This window comes from Camelina sativa, chromosome 13 (assembly GCF_030686135.1).
Source record: "Camelina sativa cultivar CO46 ecotype springtype chromosome 13, ASM3068613v1".
NCBI lineage: Eukaryota > Viridiplantae > Streptophyta > Magnoliopsida > Brassicales > Brassicaceae > Camelina > Camelina sativa.
In genome coordinates this window covers 3,407,825-3,428,051 of record NC_141892.1, presented here as the reverse complement: position 1 = coordinate 3,428,051, position 20,227 = coordinate 3,407,825, and the positions used below count along the sequence as shown (strand labels likewise).

The following is a 20,227-nucleotide window of genomic DNA, read 5'->3' as shown; positions in this document are numbered from 1 at the left end:
CAGAATTACATTTGTATTTATTTTCTACATTATTACTTTACTTATTTTGATGTGTGTGTGTTTTTAAAAAAAGGATCAAAATTCATCTTCGAAAGCTAAAAATTACCATTACCTTCATTTAGCTCACCTTCTAGTATTAGACAGTAACAGTAACAGTAGGAACATATATATTGCATTTGTTTAGGTTTTTTTTTTACAGCTATTGCATTTGTTTAGTTTAAAAGGATATAGAGAATATATTTTTGAAAACTTCGGTTTACAAAATTTAGCTAGAGATAAGTTTTTTTTTTTCTTGTATTAGAGATCCAATTGTTCCAAACGCAGTTCTAGTCTTTGGCTACATATATAGTAAAGTTATAATTAATTTAGATATAGCTGGAAAACAAAGTGAGACATTACATTAACGTTGAGAGAAAAAGGGATAATTTACATAGAAATAAGAAGGATATGTATTGAGCAAACAATAAAAAGCACATAAAAGATATTTGACAGCGATGGTTTTAAGAAAGTTGAAGTCTCGTCGTTGTCTTTAATATGAAATGAAATTACACGTAATTAGAAACAATCTTCTTTCTGAGTTTTAGATTACTTACAGAAACCAAGTTTCAGATCGTGACTCGTGACTCGAGACGTAGAGAGAGAGAGAGAGAGAGAGAGAGAGAGAGAGAGAGAGAGAGAGAGAGAGAGAAAGAGAAAGAGAGCTTTTGGATGTGTACTTGTGACAAGAAAAGCGAAGGAGAAAAAAAAAAAAGATTGTTTTTCTTAAAGCATGCATAAACCCAAAAAAGAAAAGGGTATGATACATGAAGAAAAGTTATATCATTCAGTCTTAAATCTCTATATCTATTTCAGTTTCTCAAATTTTTTTAATTTATAATGTGATAGATAAATACTTTTTCTTTGTCTTGTAAAGTAATAAAATTTAATAACAAGATCAAAACTTATCTCTTGCGAGATAAGATCAAATAAGAAACTAATTAAGACAAAAACTGAAAGAAGAAATTAAGTGGCCAAAACAAACAGCGATAAGTAGGTTAGGGGGAATGAAGCCTGGTCCGAGAATCATGTAGGGTATTCTTTGTTCGTTCTTTCAAATTTCAATCGAATGATCCTTTCCTTCATGACCTCGAGCCAGACAACATACCTCTCAACCCTACATCGCACCAGAACACTAGAACTCACGTTAATTCAAGAAGGGAAAAGAGACCTCTGTCAGAGAAACTGTGAATATGACGGTGTGATACTAAGAAGAAAGACGAATTGAAAAGAAAAGAGACCAAAGTTAATGTGGTGAAACAATTTCTGTAAGAAGAAGAGAAAGAATGGTACGTGAGACGAAAGTGAAACCGAGGTTTTGTCAATATATATATATAGAGAGAGGAACAAACAAAGACCACAACGTCAAGGTTTTCTTTATATCTCTTCACTTACATTAGGTTAGTATTAAATAATTTGAGTTTGAAAAGTCTTTGTTAAATTTTTGGTTACTGTGTTAATATAGCGTGTATATATAGGGTTACCTCAAATAAAAATTTATAGAGGAAACAAGAGCTGTTGTAAAAAGTTCAGCATGTTTCAAGTAATTCGTACATTCAAACTTTTACTCATCAATTTACTTTGCAATATCTACATTTGTCTTAACTAGTTTCTCATTTTTTATTTGCTCCAGTAATTTTCTATCAAGTGGTAAAAAGAACTCTTCATATATGGGATTTGGATACATGTAAAAGTTGTTTTGTGTGAACAAAAAAAAAAAGAGAAGTTGTTTTTTTTTCTTACAATTTGCCCCCTCTTATAGTTTTGGGTGTTAAATTGTACAAAACAAACTTGAAGGAGAAATTTTAAAGCAGAAGAAAAAAGACTGCAAGGATCGATTTCTAAAAAACGAAAACATTTTTCACAGTCTACAGACTTCGAAAACGGGGAAGACGTAGCATTCTTTCTATCCATCAGTTTCTTCTTCTTGTTGCTGATCATCATCATGTGATTCCATTTTACAGTTGAACAAAAAAAATCCAATTTGTTTTTGAACGGAGAAGAAGAAGGATCCATTCACACCATTCTAAATTCATCTCCTTTTTATCACATTTCCTTTTGATTTCAATTCCAACAAGTGAAAAATGTTGACTAGAGCCCTCGGGCGAGTTCGAATTCCCGGGTCGATGATCCAGAGATCGAATACTCCGAGTGGGGTTTTGAAAGATTCGAAATTGGTGGGTTCGATTGGTGTTACCTTTAGAAGATGGTTATCGAACGAGAGCGGGAAACGATTTGCGGCGATGTGGGGAAGCGGGGATTACGGCAGATTAGGGCTCGGAAACTTGGATTCTCAGTGGACACCCGCCGTTTGCTCTGCTTTGAGGGATCAAAGCATCAGAGCTGTCGCTTGCGGTGGAGCTCACACTCTGTTTCTCACCGGTGATTCCTTCATCAACCCGACTTGCTTTCTATGAATTTTGTATCTATTTGGTGATTATCCGGAACTTTGAAATCGTAAGAAGGTTGCTATGCGATTTGGTATGTGAGTGTCATCTTAAGAGGGAGAAGAATTGTGTTTGACTATTGAGCTGAGAACGCTGACTTGCTGTGATTGAGTCGTTTTTGGTATAACACCATTGATAGCTATGGTTTTGTTGGGTGTAGCTGTCGGTAACCAGTATTAGAGTGACCTTTGTTGGATAGGATTTCTTGGCTTTGGTTGATTGGGCATGTTAATGTTGACTTATTGTCGAGTTGGGTTCTTATAAAGTTATCATCTTTCCATCAATGATCGGTTTTGAAGAATTTTAGCAATTTCTGATTGTTAGCTTACATACACACTCCTACACATGTAACAGATACGAGGAGAGTCTTTGCAACGGGTCTTAATGACTGTGGTCAACTTGGCGTATCAGATGTTCAAAGCCATGCTATGGTATGTTATTAATTGGTAGGTTGGTCAAAATACTACAGGGGTGTAAGCTTTTTGTTGTGCCTCTCTGTTTATCTTCTCATGTACCTTGAATAGTTCGATTATAAGTGATATTTTCCAATGTTGTTGCTGTAGGAGCCACTTGAAGTTTCTGGTCTTGAAAAAGAGATTCTGCACATCTCGGCTGGTTATTATCATTCCGCTGCTATTACAGGTAAACAAGCTGTTAAGCTTCTAACTAGTAAACTCCATGAATAAAAGCTTAACCTTAGGGAAACTCCATTAAACCTCCATTAACATGTAAATACAAACTCAAAAGGTTCAATAACTCTCAGATTACAAGATAGAAATGAAGAACAAAGTGAAAGATAAGATCGGCAACCCTCGCTCACATCCCTCGGGTTCCTCTCTTCCCAAGCAGCCTCATGTCGGCTAACCCCTCACAACATTCATCATATCCCCTTGTGATGCTTCCCCTCTTTATTTATATAGCTTAATCATCTTCTAGGTTCTTCTTAGCCTCCTAGGCAACTTTCCTCATCTCTCACGTGTGAACTTTGTTGCACATGATCCCAAATAGATTCAGCTCTCCTCACACGTGTGACTATCTCTTTTACAATTCAGTCCCTGCATCTTATCACAAGCACAATATTCTTCACTACATTGTCATGACCTGAACCTGTAACATTAATTCTTGATATAGTGTGTCATTCGTAATTGGTCACATAATTACTTTTTTTTTTTTTTTTCATTAGTTGATGGTGAACTCTACATGTGGGGGAAGAATTCAAGTGGACAGCTTGGACTGGGAAAAAGTAATCACCTATTCCACTCAATGATTTATGCACTGTTATTTATGTCCTAATTCAGTAGTTGTTTGCTCTATTTACATGTTTCTTTTCATTCTTCTTTTTTCTTATGAAGAGGCTGCAAGAGTTGTACGCGTAGCAACTAAAGTACAAGCTCTGCATGGAATCACCATACAAACTGTGGCTTTGGGTTCAGAGCATTCAGTTGCTGTTACTGGTTTGATCCTAGATTCTTGTCTGGATACAGAAGTAACACCGTTTTTTCTTTTGAGTACTCGGAGAAAGTTAAAGGTATCTTTTCCTTGAGCAGATGGAGGTGAAGTCCTGAGCTGGGGAGGAGGAGGCTCTGGAAGACTTGGCCACGGTCACCAGTCCAGTCTTTTCGGCATCGTAAGAAGTAACAGGTTGGTCTGTTTTACTTAATTCCAATATAGCTTTGTCTCTTTCTCATGCTTTTTTCTTCGCAAAATTTTCCCATTTTGTGTTGTTAAGTATGCTCCTGATTGCAGTGAATATACTCCAAGGCTTATCAAGGAACTTGAGGGGATCAAGGTACTCTACTGGTGAATAGTTTCTAGTTACCTAGTGGTGGTTTTACTTATTCGACGTTCATGCTTATGTTTTTCGGTTCGTTCTGTCGAGCACTAGGTTAAGAATGTTGCTGCTGGTCTGCTGCAGTCAGCATGCACTGATGGTATTGATTTACATTCTTAAATTATGCATGTTTTGCCATTTACCGATTTTATGAGGTTTATTTGCTCATAATGTAGATAATGGCTCTGCTTTCATGTTCGGAGAGAGATCTATAAATAAGATGGTAAGAAATTCCTCGATTCCTATTGTCATATATAGTTATGTAAAGCTATCTGATGGGAAAATCCAGGGCTTCGGAGGAGTAAGAAATGCCACAATACCATCGATTATTAGTGAAGTGCCATATGCAGATGAAGTTGCATGTGGTGGCTACCACACATGTGTTGTTACAAGTAATACTCTCTTATTATTTATAGCTTTTTCGATAAATAGGTTGCCACTGAGTCGTTTCTGTATATTGCACATGCCTGTCCTGCTTAAATTTCTTTTCGCTGTTCTTTGTAGATGCCCAAAACTGGTTTTTAGTTTCTGCGAAATATATGAACATATGGTCTTTGTAAGTTGGTCGATAGCAACTCATCCTTTGTTGTTTTCTTCGTTATTGTAAGGAGGTGGGGAACTTTACACCTGGGGCTCAAACGAAAATGGGTGCCTTGGCACAGAGTAAGTTATAATCCGAATGATTAGGATATTTCCCTATAAGGTCTGAAATCAAGGTTCTTGCACTTGTGCCTACGGCTACACTCAATTTATTTCGGATTTTTCAGTTCAACATATGTCTCACACTCTCCTGTGAGAGTTGAAGGTCCTTTCTTGGAGTCTACCGTATCCCAGGTATCTTGTGGCTGGAAGCACACTGCAGCTATTTCAGGTAGCATATATTTATATAAAACATCCCTTTTCTTAACATTGTGCAAGTTATTCAACCCAAATTCTGAAACTTGCTTGCAGATAGCAATGTCTTTACCTGGGGCTGGGGAGGTTCTCACGGCACATTCTCTGTTGACGGACATTCCTCTGGTGGACAACTGGTTTGTTTCGTTATCGTTCTTATTGATCAGTTCCTGACAAATTAACTTCTTATGTGAATGTGATATCATTTCATTTCACTTTCCCAAGAAATTTGGCATCAGAGAAAATAAAGAAATATGGTATGTTGTAATGTAGGGCCATGGTAGTGATGTAGATTATGCTAGACCAGCAATGGTGGACTTGGGAAAGAATGTAAGAGCAGTGCATATATCGTGTGGCTTCAATCATACTGCAGCAGTTCTCGAACATTTTTGAGGACTCCTTGGGCTCGATGTCAATTCAAAAAAATATGTTTTGTTTATTTATTCTTTCTTAAACCCTTATATACTTGGGTGAGGAGATTGTACATCTGAATCAACTCTATAGAGAGAACCTTGTGGTTCTGACCTTGTAATCATAAACGACGGTATATAATCTATACAGAACAAGGTGGATAAAAATTAGGAGCAACACTGATTTTCTATCATCCCTTGCCAAATGAGTCTAACTTTGAACAGCAAAACATTGAATTCTGTAAAAACTCTTTCCTTAATACGAAAACTTGAATACAAAGGTGGAGAGAATGAAAACATCAACACTTTGTCTCCTTTATTCCAAGTCAAAAAACTCGAACGAATGAATTTGTTTTCTCCGTACTATCTCTCACACTCACAATGATCACACTGCAACAGCAGAACAGCCTGAAGCATTGATCTTGTTTTTTTTTTTCGTTATTGTCAACAAAAGAAGAAGAGAAGTATTAAGCACATGAAGGAGATGAATCAATCCCTTAAGCTGCTGATTCCTTGGAGATTTTCTCTGCCTTTGCAACCACCTCGTCGATGCCTCCAACCATGTAAAATGATTGTTCAGGAAGATCATCGTACTTACCGTCGAGTAGACCCTGCAACGATTCACAGTTTATATAAGCTCACATATAATGAACAATCACGGAGAAAGGAAGGAAGTCGTCATCTGAACTAGAGAATCCATGTATATAAATACCTGGAAACTGTTGATGTTTTCCTTAAGATCGACGTACTTTCCAGGGGCACCAGTGAAGATCTCAGCAACATGGAATGGCTGACTCAAGAATCTCTGGATCTTACGGGCACGGGCAACAGTCAGCTTGTCATCTTCACTTAGCTCATCCATTCCCAAAATGGCAATAATATCTTGTAAATTCTTGTAGTTCTGTAGCACCTTCTGCACACCACGAGCTGTGTTGTAGTGCTCCTCACCCAAAATGTGAGGTGAGAGCATACGGGATGTTGAATCCAAAGGATCCACAGCAGGATAGATACCAAGCTCAGAAATCTTCACATGAGAAAAATAATAATGTAAGTATAAAAGCTTTATGAGCACATCACAAATATATACTGAAAAGAAACATCAAAAAGAGACAACTTCACACCTGTCTTGAAAGCACAGTTGTGGCGTCCAAGTGAGCAAAAGTTGTGGCAGGAGCAGGATCTGTCAAATCATCAGCAGGGACATAGATAGCTTGGACTGAGGTGATAGACCCTTTCTTGGTGGTTGTGATTCGCTCTTGAAGAGCACCAAGATCAGAAGCCAGAGTTGGCTGGTAACCCACAGCAGACGGGATACGTCCGAGCAAAGCAGACACTTCAGAGTTGGCCTACACAAGAGAGTATACCGAGTTAAATATACATTCTTTCATGCATATCTGGCACATAGGTGTTGAGTAATAGACACAGCAAATAACAAGGCTCACCTGAGTGAAACGGAAAATGTTGTCAATGAAAAGCAACACGTCTTGGCCTTCGGCATCACGGAAATACTCGGCAACAGTCAAACCAGTCAGTCCAACACGGGCACGAGCACCCGGGGGCTCATTCATTTGTCCATACACAAGAGCACATTTACTTTCAGACTGTTAAGACAGGAAAACAGAGAGAAGTAAGCAACAAAATCAAAGCCATTTGCACGGAATATAACGGTGAAGCTTAATCGAAATTAGATGAAAACCTGCTTCTCGCCTAGCTTGATGACACCACTCTCAATCATTTCTCGGTACAAGTCATTGCCCTCACGGGTTCGTTCTCCCACACCAGCAAACACAGAGAAACCACCTGTTCATAAGAAGACGCACCAATTAATAAATAGAAACAGAGACTAATTAAATAAGCTCTACTTGTGCTAAACAGACCATGAGCTTTGGCAACATTGTTGATCAGCTCCATAATCAGCACAGTTTTTCCAACACCAGCACCGCCAAAAAGACCAATCTTTCCACCTCTTTGGTAAGGAGCAAGAAGATCAACAACCTGGAAAGAAAAAGAACGCAGATCAACAACTCAAAAATTAATAGACAACACATGGGGCCTGAGGGAATAGCACGGAGCTAGGTTCCAGAATCTACCTTAATACCAGTGGCCAGAATCTCTTGTCCAGTGGCTAGATCAACCAAAGCTGGAGCATCTCTGTGAATAGGTAGGTAATGGTCGGTCTCTGAACAACAGTAAGAAGATATTGTCACAACAGGTTTGCAGAAAGTGCGACATTGATTAAGTGTGTGGCTAAGACTTCTTACTAATTTCGCCTCTCTCGTCAATGGGTTCCCCAAGAACATTCATGATACGTCCAAGAGTAGCCCTTCCAACAGGAACCTTAAAAGTGATAGCAAGCCAAAAGTCATATTTTCGTTATTGCAACTTAGTTAAAGGCAGCATTAACGAAAATCCAAATTCACGAAATCATCTGGACATAGTGTTCCTTCGAAATGAATTGACTTTGAGTAAAAAAAATGTAATTTTGAAAAAGTCAATGTTGAGGACAAGGAGAACATGAACAAAGACCGGCGGGACAAGGCAAAATCCAATCAACGAATTCACAGATCTGGACCTAACAATGCCTGATTTTACAGATCAGTGACACAAGTAGAAGGATCTATGTACAGTAACAACTTACAGTGATTGGAGCGCCAGTGTTGAGAACCTTCCTTCCACGGACGAGACCCTCAGTACCATCCATAGCAATTGTCCTGACGACATTTTGACCCAAATGATGAGAAACCTCAAGGACCAGCCTCGTAGGGTGATCCTGAACCTCGAGAGACGTCATGATCGGAGGCAATCCTTCCTGATCTTCGAATCTAACATCGACAATGGCACCAATGACCTGGCAAACACGCCCGATCGCACCTTTACCACCGTAATCATAGGTCTTCTTGCCCTCATCTTTAGCAGGAGCAGACGATGGCGCAGCTGAGCTAGCCGGTGAAGCGGTCGCATACTCGGCGACGCGGCCGAGGAGATAACTACATGGAGCGGCGTGACGAGCGGGTAAAGGAGACGGAAGTCTAGGGTTTCGATTGCCTAACTTGGCAGCAGATCTACCGGAAGATGAACGGAGGAGCGACGATAAAACTCTCCGAGACGCCATGAGTGGAGTTGTGTTGTGTGTGTGGAAGAGGAAATGGTAGCTAGGGTAAATACAGCACCTGATTCAACGTTTAGTGGGCTTTAAATAATGGGCTTATATATTTTGGGTTTATACATATTTGCATAAGAAAGAAAAAACGAAAGGTTAAAGAAGATGATTTGACCTTTGGGATCCATAGTGAGCTTTTTTTCCTTTTAGTATATTTTGGGAGGTCGAAGTTTGATTCTGTCAAACCTAAACCTATTTTTTCTTTTGGTGAAACGATCGTTGCTAAATCTCAATTCTCTAAGTGGATTTAGTCATGAGGTAATATGTCTTGCGGTTGTAGTAGGTGCAAGATTTCAATGTCGTTATATTTTCTAAGAAACATGGGATGTTATACTTTCTAAAAAACATGGGATGTTAATGTTATATATTGCTCGTAATTTTTTAGCATAGATAATATCATGCTCGTCTTTTAAAGCATACTCTCTGAAAGGAAGCCGGAGATCAAGAAATCATAATCTGCAAGACTTGCTTAACCTTTATTTCAACACCGCAAGGAAGCAATCAAAAATATGAGTACAAGCGAATTGAGGAGGATATGTTCAGTACATCTCGTAGCTCTCAAGGAATTCGAACCAAAAGAAACTATAAATACGGAACCCAATCTCCGTTTGGTGGGGGGACTCACAGGCATTTGTTTTTTTTTCTTTTTCGTTATTGTCAAAAGAAATAGAGAAGTATTAGGCGTATGAAAGAGATGAATCAAGCTTCTATGCTGCTGACTCTTTCGAGATCTTCTCAGCCTTTGCAACCACCTCATCGATACCTCCAACCATGTAAAAGGATTGTTCGGGAAGATCATCGTACTTACCATCCAGCAAACCCTGAAACAAATTATCCCCAATAGATGTTTTGGGTCAGTCACTGGACATATTCCATTTGGTAACAGCAAACCTATCTATGGTAAAGTAAATCTCGTCCATGACATAAGACAACGCAATTCTTCTATACTAAAAACCAGCTGTGTAACTCAACTTCAAATCCACACAGACATGTTAAGGGAGCATTGAAAGCTTTTAGGAACTCAGAACAAAATGTGATAGTGTGTATCATACCTGGAAACTGTTGATGTTTTCCTTAAGGTCCACGTATTTTCCAGGGGCACCAGTGAAAATCTCAGCAACATGGAAAGGCTGACTCAAGAATCTCTGGATCTTACGAGCACGGGCAACAGTCAGCTTGTCATCTTCACTTAGCTCATCCATTCCCAAAATGGCAATGATATCTTGTAAATTCTTGTAGTTCTGTAGCACTTTTTGCACACCACGAGCTGTGTTGTAGTGCTCCTCACCCAAAATGTGAGGCGAGAGCATACGAGACGTCGAATCCAAAGGATCCACAGCAGGGTAGATACCAAGCTCAGAAATCTTCACATGGGAGAGAAAAAGTATAAAGACGACAGCTTTATGAAGCATTACGCAGAACTATACTGAAAAGAAGCGTCAGAAGGAGAAAATTCACACCTGTCTTGAAAGCACAGTCGTGGCGTCCAAGTGAGCAAAAGTTGTGGCAGGAGCAGGATCTGTCAAATCATCAGCAGGGACATAGATAGCTTGGACTGAGGTGATAGAACCTTTCTTGGTGGTTGTGATTCGCTCTTGAAGAGCACCAAGATCAGAAGCAAGAGTAGGCTGGTAACCCACAGCAGATGGGATACGACCGAGCAAAGCAGACACTTCAGAGTTGGCCTACACAAGAGAGTATACCGAGTTAAATATATATTCTTTCATGCATATATGGCACATGGTAGTTGCGTAATAGACACAGCAAAGAGCAAGACTCACCTGAGTGAAACGGAAAATGTTGTCAATGAAAAGCAACACATCTTGGCCTTCGGCATCACGGAAATACTCAGCAACAGTCAAACCAGTCAGTCCAACACGGGCACGGGCACCCGGGGGCTCATTCATTTGTCCATACACTAGGGCACATTTACTCTCAGACTGTTAAGATAAGAAAACAGAAAGATTGACAACAAAAACCAGTCAAACACCATTTGCAGGAAAAGGGAAGGTGAAGAGTAATCCAAAGTTAGATGAAAACCTGCTTCTCGCCTAGCTTGATGACACCACTCTCAATCATTTCTCTGTACAAGTCATTTCCTTCACGGGTCCTTTCTCCCACGCCAGCAAACACGGAGAAACCACCTATTCACCAGTAGTTGAACCAGTTAGGTAAGTAGACAACTGGAATACCACTGTGCACACTACTTAAATATACATTGAGAGTACATACCATGAGCTTTGGCGACATTGTTGATCAGTTCCATAATGAGCACCGTTTTCCCAACACCAGCACCGCCAAAAAGTCCAATCTTTCCTCCTCTTTGGTAAGGAGCGAGGAGATCAACAACCTGACAAAAAAAAAGAGAAAGCAACAAACGTCAGCTCAGAACACAAAAGGCAACAAATGTGACCTGTAGGAACAGCGTGGAGGTAGTAACAGGATCTACCTTAATACCAGTAGCCAGAATCTCTTGACCAGTGGCCAAATCGACCAAAGCTGGAGCGTCCCTGTGAATGGGTAAGTAATGGTCGGTCTCTGTTAAATCATTCAAAAGCCACAAACAGTTAGAATCAACTGTCATGACAGGAGTTTCATAGAAGTATGACAGTGTTTAACTGTGGCTAAGACTTCTTACTAATTTCGCCTCTCTCGTCAATGGGTTCTCCAAGAACGTTCATGATACGTCCAAGGGTTGCCCTTCCAACAGGAACCTGAATAGACATGTAAATTCACCACATCATAAGACATGAATCCCTCGGAAAGATAGAGACTTTGGACAAAAGTCAACGATTTAAGATAAAAATCAGAAACCAGCGAAACTAAACGAATTGAGTTGCCATAAACTGATTCTAAGATCTAGACCAAGGTATCAAATGGCGAAACTGTCCCAACTTGAGTCCTGATCCTAGATCTACGGGACTTGTAACAGAAAACTCATAAGACAATGAAACAACTTACAGTGATTGGAGCGCCAGTATTGAGAACCTTCCTTCCACGGACAAGACCCTCGGTACCATCCATAGCAATGGTCCTGACGACATTTTGACCCAAATGATGAGACACCTCAAGTACCAACCTTGTGGGATGATCCTGAACCTCGAGAGAAGTCATGATCGGAGGCAACCCTTCCTGATCTTCGAATCTAACATCAACAATGGCACCAATAACCTGACAAACACGCCCGATCGCACCTTTGCCACCGTAATCATAAGTCTTCTTCGCCTCATCCTTAGCTGGAGCAGACGATGTCGCAGCCGAATTAGCCGGAGAAGAAGTGGAATACTCAGCTACTCGGCCAAGAAGTGTCCCACATGGAGCGGCTCGATGCGCGGGACTTGGTGATGATGAAAGCCTTGGGTTTCGGCTACCGATTAAGGAGGATTTAGAAGTAGATCTGCCGGAAGATGAACGGAGAAGCGATGATAAGATTCGCCGACTCGCCATGACTGTTAGCGAGAGATTAAAGAGAGAAAAGGGGCTCTCGCCTAGGGTTAACAAAATGAATGTGTGTTATCTTCTCTCTTCACCCTCTCTCTTTAAAACTAGCTCTCCTGATTTCACTAACGTAAGACCACTTCTTCTGTAGAACGTGTTTTGTTCTGAATGTGACACGTGTCAATTGTCTGATTCTTTTCCTTATCGGGGCCGTTGATTGGTAGGAAATAATCAAATCGTTGATCTTCTTTCTCATAAATAAAAAATACCCAACCAAGGTAATAAAATTTGTAAATGTCGGACAACAAACACAAAAAAATTATGACATACACCAGAGCAATTAAAGTTGTTTTAGAAACAACAAAAAATCCATATGCATATGTAAACTTTATGAGGTGGATGAAATTATTTTGTTAATCCCTAGCATGATCTGGAATCAAGCTTTGACCACCCAATTCGGTTAATAATATGGATCCCCAACCCCAAGGGCCAAGAGTCATCTTTTTGGTTAGGTAAGGAGGCCCAAATAAGCCCATTATCTATAAGCCCATCAAACAGAGTGAGTGGAGCTCAGATTCGGCAATCAGCATATGTTGTTGTTACCCTAGCATTTCATCTCTCTGTCTCTCTCTCTCTCTCCTCACAACACAACTCCACTCATGGCGTCTCGGAGAGTCTTATCATCGCTTCTCCGTTCATCTTCCGGTAGATCTGCTGCCAAATTAGGCAACCGTAACCCCAGGCTTCCGTCTCCTTCACCCGCTCGTCACGCCGCTCCATGTAGTTACCTTCTCGGCCGCGTCGCCGAGTACGCCACCGCTTCACCGGTTAGCTCAGCTGCGCCATCGTCTTCTCCTGCTAAAGAAGAGGGTAAGAAGACTTATGATTACGGTGGTAAAGGTGCGATCGGGCGTGTTTGCCAGGTCATTGGTGCCATTGTCGATGTTAGATTCGAAGATCAGGAAGGATTGCCTCCGATCATGACGTCTCTCGAGGTTCAGGATCATCCTACGAGGCTGGTCCTTGAGGTTTCTCATCATTTGGGTCAAAATGTCGTCAGGACAATTGCTATGGATGGTACTGAGGGTCTCGTCCGTGGAAGGAAGGTTCTCAACACTGGCGCCCCAATCACTGTAAGTTGTTTCTGTACATAGATCCTTCTCTCTGGGTCACAGATCCGTAAATTCAGCCATTGTTAGGTCTAGATCTGTGAATTCTTTGATTGGATTTTAGCTAGTCTTTGTTCGTGTTTCCTTATCCTCAACGTTGACTTTACACTTTTTTCTTCAAAAGGTTATTCATTTCCGAGGAAAACAATGTCTAGCTGATAATGTTAATCTGCGTACGTTGCTATAACAAAAATGTGACTTTTGGCTTGTTTTCACTTTTAAGGTTCCTGTTGGAAGAGCTACTCTTGGACGTATCATGAATGTTCTTGGGGAACCCATTGACGAGAGAGGCGAAATTAGTAAGAAGTCTTAGCCACACACTTAATCAATGTCTCACTTTCTGCAAACCTGTCGTGACAATATCTTCTTACTGTTGCTCAGAGACCGACCATTACCTACCTATTCACAGAGATGCTCCAGCTTTGGTTGATCTAGCCACTGGACAAGAGATTCTGGCCACTGGTATTAAGGTAGATTCTGGACCCTAGCTCCGTGCTATTCCCTCAGGCCCCATGTGTTGTCTATTAATTTTTGAGTTGTTGATCTGCGTTCTTTTTCTTTCCAGGTTGTTGATCTTCTTGCTCCTTACCAAAGAGGTGGAAAGATTGGTCTTTTTGGCGGTGCTGGTGTTGGAAAAACTGTGCTGATTATGGAGCTGATCAACAATGTTGCCAAAGCTCATGGTCTGTTTAGCAAAAGTAGAGCTTATTTAATTAGTCTCTGTTTCTATTTATTAATTGGTGCGTCTTCTTATGAACAGGTGGTTTCTCTGTGTTTGCTGGTGTGGGAGAACGAACCCGTGAGGGCAATGACTTGTACCGAGAAATGATTGAGAGTGGTGTCATCAAGCTAGGCGAGAAGCAGGTTTTCATCTAATTTCGATTAAGCTTCACCGTTATATTCCGTGCAAATGGCTTTGATTTTGTTGCTTACTTCTCTCTGTTTTCCTGTCTTAACAGTCTGAAAGTAAATGTGCTCTTGTGTATGGACAAATGAATGAGCCCCCGGGTGCTCGTGCCCGTGTTGGACTGACTGGTTTGACTGTTGCTGAGTATTTCCGTGATGCCGAAGGCCAAGACGTGTTGCTTTTCATTGACAACATTTTCCGTTTCACTCAGGTGAGCCTTGTTATTTGCTGAGTCTATTACTCAACACCTATGTGCCAGATATGCATGAAAGAATGTATATTTAACTCGGTATACTCTCTTGTGTAGGCCAACTCTGAAGTGTCTGCTTTGCTCGGACGTATCCCGTCTGCTGTGGGTTACCAGCCAACTCTTGCTTCTGATCTTGGTGCTCTACAAGAGCGAATCACAACCACCAAGAAAGGGTCTATCACCTCAGTCCAAGCTATTTACGTCCCTGCTGATGATTTGACAGATCCTGCTCCTGCCACAACTTTTGCTCACTTGGACGCCACAACTGTGCTGTCAAGACAGGTGTGAAGTTGTCTCTTTTTGATGTTTCTTATCAGTATATTTCTGTGATGTGCTCATAAAGCTTTTATACTTACATTATTATTTTTCTCATGTGAAGATTTCTGAGCTTGGTATCTATCCTGCTGTGGATCCTTTGGATTCAACATCCCGTATGCTCTCACCTCACATTTTGGGTGAGGAGCACTACAACACAGCTCGTGGTGTGCAGAAGGTGCTACAGAACTACAAGAATTTACAAGATATTATTGCCATTTTGGGAATGGATGAGCTAAGTGAAGATGACAAGCTGACAGTTGCCCGTGCCCGTAAGATCCAGAGATTCTTGAGTCAGCCTTTCCACGTTGCTGAGATCTTCACTGGTGCCCCTGGAAAATACGTCGATCTTAAGGAAAACATTAACAGTTTCCAGGTAATATATTCTTCATTGATTCTCTAGTTCAGATGACGACTTCGTTCCTTGCTCCATGATTGTTCATTACATGTGAGCTTATATGAATTGTAAATCGTTGCAGGGTCTACTCGACGGTAAGTACGATGATCTTCCTGAACAATCGTTTTACATGGTTGGTGGCATCGACGAGGTGGTTGCAAAGGCAGAGAAGATCTCCAAGGAGTCAGCAGCTTAAGGGATTGATTCGGCTCTTCCATGCTTAATACTTCTCTTCTTTTTTCTGACAATAACGAAAAAAAACCCAATGCCTGTGACTCTCCAACCAAACGGAATCTGAGTTCCGTATTTATAGTTTCCTTTTGGTTCAAATTCCATGAGAGCTGGCAAGATGATGCTGAATAGATCCATTCACTGTTACTCAAATTTTTGTCTATTTTGCTTTTATTACATGTTGAAATAAAGATTAATCTTGCAGATTCTAATTGCAATGTATGAGATTGTGATTTCTTGATCTTATCATCGTCTCCAAGTCTTGTTATGATAACATCACAAGCAATAGAACATACCATTTTTGGAAACATATCACTATATTGAAATATTGCAAATGATCTAACAACATGATGTCTCAATACAACTTCTTTCATAAGCTTCTTTTATGCTCTTATGTACAACCAAACATGTATGCATCAGAAGAAGCACTTGAGACAACAAAAACACTCTCCATTAGAAGCTCAAGCTACCTTCTTTCAACAATGCTTTATAATCTCTTGGCACATCCACCCGATCGATCACATCCAACACTTTTTCCTTGTCGATAACAAAATCAAGAAGCGGAAAACCCGAAGAATACCTTTTCACTGCAGCTGATTTGCTTCTTCTCACTCCACGGAAATACTCGCTGCTTTTGCTCAGAGGGTCACATTTTCTTGCCCGAAAGTATTCAGAATCAAAATCTTGACTCTTGCTAACACAAGGAGTTCTCTTTCTTTTGCTTGCCTCTTGTAACATCTTTTCCTCCTCAACTGTTACTAATGGGGCACTGAGTGGTTCAGTAACCAACTGCTGGTTCACAGTATTCAGTGGAGACTTGATAGAAGAAAGTCTAGGAACTCCTCGAGCATCGCTCTTTGCTTTTGTAACCAAATGTTGTAACCAAATTATCTGTCCAAGAATGTAGATCTCTGTCTTTTCTTTACTAGCGTGATAGAGTGTTTCAATACGTAGTATATCTCCACCACTAGGCTTACTAGTGAAATCAGTCCTGTAAGATTAAAAGGGAAACCGTTGGAGAGAAAATAAAAACACAAAAACGCAGGTGAACAGAAGGTGCAGGTCTCATTTCATTCCATCACTCACCCTGTATTTGCCCACTCTCCAACCCAACCAAAACCATGATGCGCTCTGCGATGAACCCATTAAACGATTTAGCCATTAAAAAGGAGAATTTTAGACTGAGAGCAGAATATGTAAAGTTGACGTGACGAAAGAAGGGTCATATTTCTTACTTGGTTGTGTTGCCTGCAACAGGGACAAGCCAATGTAGTGTTCTCTCCATCTCGTCCTTAATTTGTGTAACCGAAAGCTGTTCATACAAATCAGAAACCATAACACCTTGTGTTCAGTGTGACTAGCCAAAGAGCTACTACATTCTTTCTTCAGTTTTGTACACCAGTGAGTGTAAGTCAGAAGACATTACCTCCTTATCAACATTGAAAGATTTAATCTTGGAACGTAGAGCCAATTTTATACCAGGTGGCAAGCTTTGGTATAGAGAATCCCTTGCATTTGTAGTTATAGAGCTTGCACGAGCGACCTATATTCCCATCAAAACATCACATGCGATATGATTGAGAGAATACACATAGACCAAACCAAACCAAATGAAGCACTGCTACGTTTGTGAACTCACAAGTGTATCAATCTGCACAATTATGTTTGCATAATGTAAAGCAAGACCAGCAGGTCCCAATCTTTTATCATAATCTGCAGCTCCTTTCTTCGATGGCTGGTCATCTGAGCGGAAAAAGTGAAGTTGATATTATTATTCAGGTTTCGTGAGGAAACTTAACTATTGAGGATCAATTAACAAGAGAAATTACAGTATGTACTAAAATAGAGCAGTAGAAGACAGAAAATTGGATTCAAAAGCTTTGATACATGCTCAGTCGCACATGGTGAAGGTACAAAAAGGAGAACTTACATACCAGCACCACCGAAGATATTATGAATCTCTAGCAACAAGAAATGTACAATATCAACTAGTTTCTCCATCACCTGAAAAACAAATGAGTGGGTAAGTTAAAAACATCATCATAATTATCTATTTATGTTTCCAAGATTTTTCTAACAATAGGTTTAGTTTTGGCTGAATTTTAGTTGGTGAAGTGTAATGTTTAAAGTGACTTCAAACAATGCATTAACACCATACAGCTGAAGCATTTGGTGAGTTTAATGATAAAGCTGTACACACCTCTTCAAAACCTCTGGACCACAATGACTTTTTCTTTAAGCTCTTCACTACTTTTCTCTGCGCTTTAAGTTCCGTTTTTAAAATTGCAAGGCCATCACCTACATTAAAAGAGAGCACTGTCAGTTTTCCAATGTTATCAAACTTAATAAAGCAGGCAAGTAGTCTTCGATAACTCACCCTTACTGCTATTAGCTGAGTTCTCTTCTTCTCGACGCTTTTGCTCATAGTCTTTCTCAAATCGATACAATACTTGGAGTTCTTGGTATAGTTCCTGAATCATAAGATATATGCAAGCACATAATTTTGAGATGTTTAAGTGACATGACAATAACCTGCAGTTTTCTATCACATATTCTTTCAAAAGTAAACAGCTACTAAAGAAGATCTAGGTAGCAAGAACAAGTCATTATACTGTTTCTAATATTAGAAAGTATTCACTCACAGCAGTATACTGCACTAGAACCATCAGTTGATCAACAACCAACACCGCATCTTCCTTCAACTGCCTTTGAGGGGTTAATTCTTTGCTGATCCTGAGGACAAACCAAATGATTCAACAGCTTGAAAGAAAGCTATTACACAAATATTAACATTATCTCATGCAGAAATATTATTTATAAAGCTACCTATCAAAATAGCGTTGTAAATTATGCCACTGAAAATCTTTAGATCGGTTTCCAAACCGAACCACTTCTCCTGAGAAAACTTGCAGCTCCTGCCTGAAAATACATCAAGTTAACTATCTTGCAAAGTTTTAAAAGTGCTACGGAAAAAAAACAATAGAAGCAGTCGGAACTCGAACATTCACCTCTTATCAGCAGCAACAAGTCTGAGGAGTTCACTGAAATCATTGGAGACTAGATTTTGAACACCCTCAGAATAAAGGACATTTTCTTTCAAATGCTCGATGTTCCTTTTAGAAAGGGATTCAATGAGATTTGAGCTTTTGACAATTGTGTTTGCTACTTCAAAAGCTATAATTCCAAGTTCATTTCCTTTAGTCGCCACTCCAGAAGTAAATCCACCGCTGCTCAGATCAGTCATGCTACTCCCAAGAGTATCCAAAACATCCTTTGCTTTACCTAATCCTGCTTTGCCTAAAAGTACACTTGCCTCTGTAACCTGCCACAACATAGCAACTTCGGATTGTTCTCACTCTCAGGACATTTTAGGACTTCTTACAGTTAAAAGACACTTGCAGTTACTAAGAGACAATGCTTAAACTATTGATTGTAGTCGCTAAAACTAACCTTGGAAACTGCGGTTTGAGTAGATTTTGCTGACCGTAATTTCTGTGATGGAGCCATCGTATACGTCGGAATCCCATCATAGAAATTATCTTCCGCTTCCCTTTCACGGAAAGAGAACACATCTTTCAATTGGCTTTGTTCCTTAACGTCTTTAACCATAACTTGCCTCATACCAGGACTAATCAAACTGGACTGCCCATTTGGTTGTGGGTAGCCAGAATCATGTTCTCGACCATCATCAGCTACACTTGAACCTGAATACTCACTGCCAAAATTGATTCCAAGGCTCTTGGAGCAAAAACTCCCCATAACTTTAAATTCCTTCTTCAAAGACCTCAAAAGCTAAGTTATCGGAAAGATCATGCCGCTGTGGAAAGAGTAGTCTTAGAAAAAATCTCGAAACTTTGATCCAAAACCAGCGAGAGTAATAACCTAGAACAAAGGACAAAGTAAGGTCAGATCAAAAGACTCAAAGGAAACCAAAATCCTCCGGACAAAATTTCCATAATAAAAAAAGGACAGGACCGTGTCCGAAATAGTTCAAGACATTGCAATCGCCTTCGGAGAAAGGTAACAGATTCAGACTAATCGTCTAGTTCTGAAATACATCGGTCACGAAGTAAAAGCCTTTAGGTCAACCACTGTACAAGCGCCTCTCTCTCTCTCTATCTCTGCCCACAGAACTGAGCAAGATCGGATTTTTAACTGAGGAATGGGAAGACGAAGAAGACTTACCCAGAAGAGAAAAAGACCAGGAAAGACGTGGGCCAAGCCAATTTCGGAGGTATAGAGCTTGGGATTCACGACACAGAACAGTGAAAAGACAAAAGACAAAGGAACCTCTAACACGAGAATATATGTTAAAAAAGAAGAAAGTCAAGGAGAGTAGTCTGAAACTATGAATCAAGGAAGAAATCAGAAAACCCAAAAAAAAAAAAAAAAAAGGAGGATTTTAACAACAACAACAACAATTAAAAGAGAGATTGGACCACCAAATTGGCATCACTTAAAGCTAAATTGAAACAACCAGCTTGATAAAGAAACAAACGAAGAAAAGTCAAAACCTTTTCTTTTTTTTAATCTCCTCCCTCATGTTTAAGTGTCACAAGCGGTGATGGATTGGTCAAATCTTCTCCCTTATTACCACGACGACATTGACTCATCTTTGTGTTTGTTGTCTTTTATAAATTCCGTAGAAGTAAAAAACTCATCTTTGCCTTTTAATTCTCTCTCACTCTTCTTACTTTACTTCTTGCAAAAAAATTGAGACTTTTCAAAGGGACTACTAGTTC

At 40.0% G+C, this 20,227-nt stretch overlaps 5 protein-coding genes across 15 annotated transcripts; 2 read left to right on the top strand and 3 right to left on the bottom strand.

The window, feature by feature from the left end:
* Positions 1-1,855: 1,855 nt before the first annotated feature.
* Positions 1,856-5,786, top strand: LOC104708211 (ultraviolet-B receptor UVR8). 7 transcript variants are annotated; one of them, XM_010454583.3, is made up of 14 exons: positions 1,856-2,418; positions 2,838-2,914; positions 3,047-3,125; positions 3,667-3,726; positions 3,836-3,937; positions 4,031-4,124; positions 4,230-4,272; positions 4,369-4,414; positions 4,491-4,537; positions 4,604-4,706; positions 4,926-4,977; positions 5,082-5,185; positions 5,266-5,345; positions 5,482-5,786. In XM_010454583.3, the coding sequence occupies exons 1-14, from the start codon at positions 2,121-2,123 to the stop codon at positions 5,599-5,601; spliced, it is 1,305 nt and encodes a 434-aa protein (XP_010452885.1). In that variant the 5' UTR covers positions 1,856-2,120; the 3' UTR covers positions 5,602-5,786. The 7 variants fall into 7 exon arrangements, with proteins under 7 accessions (XP_010452885.1, XP_010452884.1, XP_087337185.1 ...); XM_010454582.3 differs by having other exon boundaries at positions 4,923-4,977; XM_087481059.1 differs by having other exon boundaries at positions 4,583-4,706.
* Positions 5,787-5,855: 69 nt separating this feature from the next.
* LOC147929168 (ATP synthase subunit beta-1, mitochondrial-like) lies at positions 5,856-8,999 on the bottom strand. The gene is made up of 9 exons (XM_087481057.1): positions 8,257-8,999; positions 7,880-7,955; positions 7,709-7,797; positions 7,496-7,613; positions 7,315-7,418; positions 7,061-7,219; positions 6,740-6,964; positions 6,331-6,642; positions 5,856-6,229 (listed from the first exon to the last, which is right to left on the bottom strand). Exons 1-9 carry the CDS (start codon positions 8,728-8,730, stop codon positions 6,116-6,118), a joined length of 1,671 nt encoding a protein of 556 aa, XP_087337183.1. The 5' UTR covers positions 8,731-8,999; the 3' UTR covers positions 5,856-6,115.
* Positions 9,000-9,230: 231 nt separating this feature from the next.
* Positions 9,231-12,648, bottom strand: LOC104734904 (ATP synthase subunit beta-3, mitochondrial). The gene is made up of 9 exons (XM_087481056.1): positions 11,740-12,648; positions 11,417-11,492; positions 11,228-11,316; positions 11,011-11,128; positions 10,819-10,922; positions 10,560-10,718; positions 10,239-10,463; positions 9,831-10,142; positions 9,231-9,599 (listed from the first exon to the last, which is right to left on the bottom strand). Exons 1-9 carry the CDS (start codon positions 12,223-12,225, stop codon positions 9,486-9,488), a joined length of 1,683 nt encoding a protein of 560 aa, XP_087337182.1. The 5' UTR covers positions 12,226-12,648; the 3' UTR covers positions 9,231-9,485.
* LOC104734902 (ATP synthase subunit beta-1, mitochondrial-like) lies at positions 12,629-15,729 on the top strand. Its single transcript, XM_010454580.2, has 9 exons — positions 12,629-13,349; positions 13,609-13,684; positions 13,767-13,855; positions 13,951-14,068; positions 14,146-14,249; positions 14,345-14,503; positions 14,600-14,824; positions 14,922-15,233; positions 15,337-15,729. The coding sequence occupies exons 1-9, from the start codon at positions 12,876-12,878 to the stop codon at positions 15,448-15,450; spliced, it is 1,671 nt and encodes a 556-aa protein (XP_010452882.1). The 5' UTR covers positions 12,629-12,875; the 3' UTR covers positions 15,451-15,729.
* A 54-nt stretch (positions 15,730-15,783) lies between these two features.
* On the bottom strand, positions 15,784-20,091 carry LOC104734901 (protein PSK SIMULATOR 3). 5 transcript variants are annotated; one of them, XM_087481055.1, is made up of 14 exons: positions 19,671-20,088; positions 19,461-19,533; positions 18,936-19,367; positions 18,494-18,807; positions 18,312-18,404; positions 18,128-18,218; positions 17,863-17,956; positions 17,686-17,783; positions 17,420-17,489; positions 17,125-17,228; positions 16,912-17,028; positions 16,721-16,797; positions 16,572-16,616; positions 15,784-16,476 (listed from the first exon to the last, which is right to left on the bottom strand). In XM_087481055.1, the coding sequence occupies exons 3-14, from the start codon at positions 19,242-19,244 to the stop codon at positions 15,939-15,941; spliced, it is 1,950 nt and encodes a 649-aa protein (XP_087337181.1). In that variant the 5' UTR covers positions 19,245-19,367; positions 19,461-19,533; positions 19,671-20,088; the 3' UTR covers positions 15,784-15,938. The 5 variants fall into 5 exon arrangements, 3 of the variants coding, with proteins under 3 accessions (XP_087337181.1, XP_087337180.1, XP_087337179.1); XR_015577846.1 differs by having other exon boundaries at positions 17,416-17,489; positions 19,461-20,085; XR_015577847.1 differs by lacking the exon at positions 19,461-19,533 and having other exon boundaries at positions 17,416-17,489; positions 19,671-19,983.
* Between the last annotated feature and the right edge of the window lie 136 nt (positions 20,092-20,227).

Bases quoted from the DNA above. Each gene is read 5' to 3' on its own strand.
- LOC104708211 (XM_087481058.1), top strand. From the start codon at position 2,121: ATGTTGACTAGAGCCCTCGGGCGAGTTCGAATTCCCGGGTCGATGATC. The intron at 3,126-3,666 runs GTAAACAAGCTG...TTTTTTCATTAG, and splicing joins TCATTCCGCTGCTATTACAG to TTGATGGTGAACTCTACATG. The intron at 5,186-5,265 runs GTAGCATATATT...ACTTGCTTGCAG, and splicing joins GCACACTGCAGCTATTTCAG to ATAGCAATGTCTTTACCTGG.
- LOC147929168 (XM_087481057.1), bottom strand. From the start codon at position 8,730: ATGGCGTCTCGGAGAGTTTTATCGTCGCTCCTCCGTTCATCTTCCGGT. The intron at 7,956-8,256 runs GTAAGTTGTTAC...ATCACTTTTAAG, and splicing joins ACACTGGCGCTCCAATCACT to GTTCCTGTTGGAAGGGCTAC. The intron at 7,798-7,879 runs GTAAGAAGTCTT...ACTGTTGTTCAG, and splicing joins TGACGAGAGAGGCGAAATTA to AGACCGACCATTACCTACCT.
- LOC104734904 (XM_087481056.1), bottom strand. From the start codon at position 12,225: ATGGCGAGTCGGCGAATCTTATCATCGCTTCTCCGTTCATCTTCCGGC. The intron at 11,493-11,739 runs GTAAGTTGTTTC...ATGTCTATTCAG, and splicing joins ATACTGGCGCTCCAATCACT to GTTCCTGTTGGAAGGGCAAC. The intron at 10,719-10,818 runs GTTTTCATCTAA...TTATCTTAACAG, and splicing joins TCAAGCTAGGCGAGAAGCAG to TCTGAGAGTAAATGTGCCCT.
- LOC104734902 (XM_010454580.2), top strand. From the start codon at position 12,876: ATGGCGTCTCGGAGAGTCTTATCATCGCTTCTCCGTTCATCTTCCGGT. The intron at 13,856-13,950 runs GTAGATTCTGGA...TTTTCTTTCCAG, and splicing joins TTCTGGCCACTGGTATTAAG to GTTGTTGATCTTCTTGCTCC. The intron at 14,825-14,921 runs GTGTGAAGTTGT...TCTCATGTGAAG, and splicing joins CAACTGTGCTGTCAAGACAG to ATTTCTGAGCTTGGTATCTA.
- LOC104734901 (XM_087481054.1), bottom strand. From the start codon at position 19,244: ATGGGGAGTTTTTGCTCCAAGAGCCTTGGAATCAATTTTGGCAGTGAG. The intron at 18,808-18,935 runs GTTAGTTTTAGC...ATGTTGTGGCAG, and splicing joins CTCAAACCGCAGTTTCCAAG to GTTACAGAGGCAAGTGTACT. The intron at 17,229-17,419 runs GTATGTAAGTTC...TTTTCCGCTCAG, and splicing joins TAATATCTTCGGTGGTGCTG to ATGACCAGCCATCGAAGAAA.